This window comes from Solea senegalensis, linkage group LG9 (genome assembly GCF_019176455.1).
Source record: "Solea senegalensis isolate Sse05_10M linkage group LG9, IFAPA_SoseM_1, whole genome shotgun sequence".
Classification (NCBI taxonomy): domain Eukaryota; kingdom Metazoa; phylum Chordata; class Actinopteri; order Pleuronectiformes; family Soleidae; genus Solea; species Solea senegalensis.
Genome location: NC_058029.1, coordinates 5,809,988 through 5,816,387, shown reverse-complemented (window position 1 = coordinate 5,816,387; position 6,400 = coordinate 5,809,988). Strand labels below are relative to the sequence as shown.

The 6,400-nt window shown below is 41.8% G+C and overlaps 1 protein-coding gene across 2 annotated transcripts in view; it reads right to left on the bottom strand.

Moving 5' to 3' along the window:
- Positions 1–303: 303 nt before the first annotated feature.
- Positions 304–6,400, bottom strand: part of bmper (BMP binding endothelial regulator) — a 32,993-nt gene continuing 26,896 nt past the window's right edge. For both annotated transcript variants that reach the window (XM_044033123.1, XM_044033122.1), the window contains 6 exons: positions 5,177–5,222; positions 4,373–4,542; positions 3,991–4,192; positions 2,836–3,178; positions 2,195–2,325; positions 304–1,355 (listed from right to left, as the gene is read on the bottom strand). In XM_044033123.1, coding sequence (XP_043889058.1) covers positions 1,174–1,355; positions 2,195–2,325; positions 2,836–3,178; positions 3,991–4,192; positions 4,373–4,542; positions 5,177–5,222 — 1,074 coding nt within the window. In that variant the 3' untranslated portion in view covers positions 304–1,173. The remainder of the gene's footprint in view (positions 1,356–2,194; positions 2,326–2,835; positions 3,179–3,990; positions 4,193–4,372; positions 4,543–5,176; positions 5,223–6,400) is intronic.

Here is a 6,400-nt window from a genome sequence, read left to right as displayed (position 1 = left end):
GAGAGAGAAAGGAGGGGGCAAACTTGAATCAAAGTAAAAAAACAACAACACTGGATTTAAATCCAGGCTGCTGCAGGAAGCCTGAGTCGGGTGAACCAACTTTAAATGAACATAAAATTCCGTAAATTCAGACTGATGAGTTGTTATCAATACTTGACTTCATTTTTTTCCTGTCTGGCAAGTCACCATCCTTTCTTTGTTTTTTTTAGGGATTTGAACCAGCGACCTCAGACGTTCTTCTCCGCCGATTGTTCAGTAAAATATCTCAAGGCTCCAAAGAGTAAAGACAAAAAAGTCAAAGTGTAACTTTGATAAAAAGATTATATTGCTGGTCTTAAATAATCGTTGTCAAGTGAAACATATATGCTTTAGATGAACACCTTCAGTTTGATACGAACCACAACGAGCTGTACACGGAGCAGAAACGCAATACAGTACTTTTTCCCTGCGATGGTGCAACAACTGAGTCACAGTAACACAACAGTAACACTACAAATACATAAATAGCTTCTGTTTCCCTTTAAATCGATTAGAACTCAATTATATCCGCGATTCTGGCTCCTTCTACGACATGTCATTTGACTAATATATAAATTAACAATATCAACAACAAATAATAATTATAATAATTATAATAATATAATAATAATTAGAACAACAATATAAAAGCATTTTTGTCTTTCATATAAATCTGGTTAGCTTACAGTATGAAACGAGGATCACGGGGACAGTTTGATATGATGCGTCAGACAGTTTGTTTCTCTGCTTTGACTCTCGCTCGAGTGTTTGTGAGAGAAACGCTGGCCGCCATTTTGGCTCAAACAGGAGTCCATCGGCCTTGGTTGTTTCCTGAGCGTCTGTAATCACGCGCCGGACCTTCCCCAGACAGCAGAGAGCATTAAACCTCCAAGCGGTTTTCCCTTGAGACTTGAGTTCTTTCTCTACCAAGCCTAGCATTAGCATTGACCTTCTGTGGCGGCGACTGGTGTCGTAACAGTACATGAAATCACGCAGTGCTTGAGGATCACCACTGCGGCACTCGATGAGTCGACTCCAAACCCAAACTCTTCCTGGCAAGTTGGGCACCGTGTATTTATGAAACTAAATGACCCTCCCCTTTTCCTAAACCTAACCTAACCTAACCTAACCCCCCTCCCACCCAGGTCACAAGGGTCACCGGCCAGGACAGGAAATGGGTTTGATGCATCGGCCCTGGAACAGCACCAGGTTGGCGGGCCAGTGGCAGCCGGCCACGCAGGGCTTGTGGCACGGTCCGATCTCGTTCCAGTTGTCGCAGGTTTTGGTGCAGCCCGGGCCGCAGGTGTCGTACACGGCGCCGTGTTTACACTGGGTCGCTGATGGGAGGGAAGAGAAGGTCGTACACTTTAAAAATGAGCGCGTCAGCTTTGAAATATCTGGTGTGAGAGCTGTTAGTCGTCGATCGGAGGATGGCCTGATGAGTGTCGAGGGGTTAGAGCGAGAAAAAAGACAACATGCACAAACATGAATACTGTCACGTGTATCTGCCTTTATTAAAGGGATAGTTCAACACTGTACTTACAACCAGTTTAGGACAGACAGGCACACTCTGAATGAAAACATGGCTCACCTACAGTAGTAAAAAGTGTATGCTTTTATAGGAATACTGTATGTTTCTGGTTTATCAGACAGCCTTTACCGACTGGAAACTGAAGTGTGTGTGACTTTGTAAACCGCTCACTCTCCAGTATCAAATCCCAGAGAGAAAATCAGTGTTTTTAACATTCAACGCTGTCATGTTTGGTTAGTTTATGTCACTCAGGTAAATGAAAATCAAGACGATTTCAAACACCCAACTCTCAAAATAACACCTTTGAACTTAATGATGGAGGCAGCAGTGAATGGACGACACCTGTGCGCCGTGATGTAAAAATGCTGATTTTCTCTATAGATATTGGTGCAGGAAGTGAGAGGATTGCAAACAACACTTTGATTTTATTAGGTGCGCATTCTGTGAAGTGCTATGAACTACAGAACCAATAGCCATACAGTGTTCAAAAATGTTGAATTTTGAAAAGTTAAAAGTGGTTTGAACTCTTGATAATCTGCCGATTATTGATTATTTGAAATGGTTTGGTTAAAAAAATCAGTTAAAAAAAAGGAATTAGTGGTATTTAATCATCAGAATAAGTGGTATTTTTGGTCTTTCACTCACCCATACAGGCGGTGTCGGCCCTCCAGAGGACGGGCACTCCCTCCCTCTCACAGGCTCGGCTGTAGGCGATGAATGACTCGCAGTAGCAGTTTTTATGGACCGGGCATTCACACATGTCCGTCACACACGACCTGCAGGGGGCAGTATTTAGTTTATTCATGAGGATGAGAGATGTACAGTTTGGTTCTGATCAGTTTATATCTGTTTTCTTTCTCCAGCTCTTAGTTTCTACTGAGGCTCCTGCAAAACCCAGATAATAAAGATGAAGCGAGGAACATAGAGTATGACAGACACTGACATTACTTTAAAAACAACAACAATATAATTCTAACAGTTAAATATTCCCTGAAGGTGTTCTTAAGATAACACTTTCACACATGACCTCTTACTACCAGAATATGAGTTAATTCATGAGTGTAAATAAACATTTGAGCAAAAGTTTAAGAAATTTCCTCAAATTTTCCCTGAGATGTTGCATTAATAAGATCAAACACATGTTTTTAATTGTCACAGTCGTCTTCCTCTTCAACTTTTACCAACCAGCAAACTCTTAGACACACACTGAAGTCTGGACGTGTTTTAAAACATTAGTTTGGACGAATGTTTTCATCATGACATCACACACACACTTCTGTCCTCACCTGTAGAAAGGGCCGAAGTCGACCACCCGGTGACACTTCTGAAACTCCCACGACTTTATCTTCTGGCACTCCCTGTGAGCACGGAACTTGACTTTGACGCTGCCGGGACACAGGAAGGACGTAGGCCGGCGAGGCAGAGCCTGCTGGGTGCACACCTCGTTTCCGTCGACTCGCCACGACTCGGCAAACTCGTCCAGGTCGAACTTGAACTGGCCGTCGCCTCCCATGGTGTCGTCGCGCTTCTGGCCATTGTAGTTGCCGCACAGGCCGCAGAGACGTCCGCGCAGGTGAGGGGCGGCTACGACCTCAACGAAACTGTCGCCGTCCCATGTGATCTCCAGACCTGCCAGTGGAGGTGAATAAAACTTTGTCTTTTATTTTCACTACAAGTTTTAACAAAACTGGATAAAGCCTTTTGTCAATACTCTCTGTTCATTTAGTCGTCTTCTAAAAACATACAGATGCTTAAGAAATTAATATGACCAGAAATTGTTGGGGGCAGTGTAACCAATAGTTGTCCTGAGATGACCATGGACATTTTAACATTAGGTTCGTGAAATAAACAACATTGTGGCCCCTTTTATATTTTAATAAATACAAGATCATAACCTCATTCACCTTTACTATGTTTGCGTGTGTGCTGCCCTCATGTGGAAGTACTGCTAAACAGCAATGCCAACGTCGTTTCAGACAGCCAAATCTTTAGATGTTTGAATGAATGAATGAGCCTTTAAAACGTAAGCATTCCTTTAAAAAACTTACTAATTTGTTCCTAGTGGCAGAAAATGTCACCTTCCCAAAAACTGCTGTAAAAATAAAATATATTAATATTTTTTCCACCTTATATGAGTCAGTCTTAAACTACTTCAGACTGAAATATACATATCAAATATGAATTATATTTTTGTAGTATGTTTAAACAACAATCATAAACTGAATGGAAGAAAATTTCATTTTAGGGTTGGAAAATGCATAGCAACACTAATTTGAGATGAGAGCTAATGCCAAAAATATTAACTCAAGGTCCACTTATGATGAGGAAACTGTAATTTTTCAAGGGGTCATACAAAAAATGGAAGAGAAAAAGGGATTTTTTTTTAATTCCGTCATAAAACTGATAAGACATGTTCATAAGAAGTGTATCTCAGTGCTGACCTGCGATGGTGGTGAGTTTGAGCAGATATCCGTCTAGGTCGATGTGCACCCCGGGGCCGTGGTAGGGCAGAGCAATGCGGGTGCCGTTCTTCCGGACCGTGAGGTGCTGGTGCAGACCGAGGGTCAGACCTCCCAACCTCACCTCCACTGACTGAGTCCAGGAGAAGGAGCGAGTCCGCCGCGCATCGTTCTTCACCAACACCTGCGCGAAGAATTAAAGGTGAAGTTGTTAGCATCATTTAAAGGGAAGCACCTCGTACAACCCCACTTCAATAATCCCAAATTATTGTCTTTAGTCTATATTTATTTGTACTGAAAAAAAAAATGTATTCATCTAAGCTTCAGTCGGACAACAACTGTTCCAGTTAAACTTCTGTCTTACCGTGAAGCTGGAGTCGGGGCTGTTGACGTTGATGTTATTCCCTGGACTTCCAGCAGGGACATTACCGCAGTCGCGAGTCAAAACATACTGACAAGTCCCCTGAAAGTTGAACGTCCTGCCGTCAAAGGTGTTGTAGTGAGGGTCGCCGAACACTGTACACACACCAGGCTCTGCAGCGAGCACGAAGAAACAGAAATAAGTTATGGAAGGGAAAAAAAGAGGGCTAAAAAAAAGTATCCGCGGTAGGACAGTGGTTGGGTCCCTGTCCTGGAAGACAACCGACATTGGAAGGGTTTTCCAAGGAAACATGGAAACATGCTGATGCAGCAAAGACATCATTTATGATAAATGCAGAAATACTGTATGTGGTACTAATCAGCTGGACTCCAGAATGGAAACAGGATCTAAAGCCTCTGTTTCCTCAACCAAACTAAACTCTACATTATGGTGAAGTGAGGTCAATGAGCCTTTGAAGTCATAAAATGGTACGTTTACGGCCATTTTGGGGATTTTCGTTGCATTTCGCAGCCAAAACCCCAAGTAAAAATGACCCGAGGGCAAACCACAGTCTGGACAGACCTTCATGGGAAACGCTAACAGCAGCTGGAACGACATGTATTTTCATTGCCTTGAAGAGTCCAATTTATTTTCAGTGTATCGTGATTGTCTCGAATAAAAAAAAATTAAAAGCTGGATCTACACTAAAGTGTGAACATGTTTAAGACACTTCAATCTTTGACTTTTTCTTAGTGATTGAAGACTCTGGAGAGGAGGACGCTGAAGGTCTCAGAGGGACTTACTCACTTTCAGTGCAAACTGGACAGCAGCCGGTTCTGTTCAGGATCTTATTCTGCAGGAGACGAGAAACACTGAGTGTTAGAAAACAACCCAAACACAGTGACAGAACGTTACGGTGGCCTTAAACTTTCACCTGTGACAGTTAAATCATGTTCACTTCCCTTGAGTGATCACAAATTAGTCTTTGTGTCAAATTAGAAAGGGTTTTTTGCGTGACCTTGACCTTTGACCACCAAATCCTCATCAGTTCATGAGAACATGTGTACATCAAAGTGTTCTTCCGATATCATGTTCACATGACAGGGATGATGAACAGAAGAACCACAAAATGTAACATAAAAATGTAAATTACATATAAATACAGAATGGATATCACAAAAAAGGTCCCCATCCTTCACATTTTGATATTCTAGACACGAGATCAGTTTTGTATTTATAACATACAGTTTATATTCTTTAAATATGTAGTTGAGACCTAAAAAGTCTGGTTGCTTTTGACCGAAGACAAACAGGATGTTTGGAAATAACTGACATTTTAAAGTTTAAAGGTACAGTGGTTCTATAATAAATCCACAATAATCTCCAGGGCCGACCTTTGCCTTTATGGGGGCCCGAAGCAGAATTTGATTTGGTGGCCCCCCTCCCATCAGCCGGTGCTCGACTATTACTTGACACAAATGTTACACTCTAAATTGCATTAATAATGTGTTATTTAAGTAAACCAGTTTAATAGTATTGGTTTTTCAACCTTAGAACACATTTGCACATATATTTAAATCTAAACATATCTAAAGATATCTAGATTTATTTAATATGGGGGCTCCAAGCAGCTGCCTAGTTCGCTTATGCTTTGGGCCGGCTCTGGACGCCTTCAATTAGTTTCACAACTCTAGTATTACTAACAACTGCCGAGGCTGCAAAGCAACCTAACAAAAGGAAAATCAAGAAGAAGAAAAAAAAGACAAGTCAATATGGGCGGAGTTTCAGAGATTAAGGTATCGCCTCGGGTCATTTGTTGCATAAGTGACAAACACATGAGATAAGTTGCTGAATCTGGTGAGAGGAAGTCAGGACTGAGCGCTTCCATCACAAAACACAAGTATTTTTTTACATCATCCAAACTCAACGAAAGAGCGAAATGAAAGAAAGTTCAACCGCTGAGTGTGTAACAGGACCCTCTGTGTGTGTGTGTGTGTGTGTGTGTGTGATCAGAGGACTCGTTCACACACC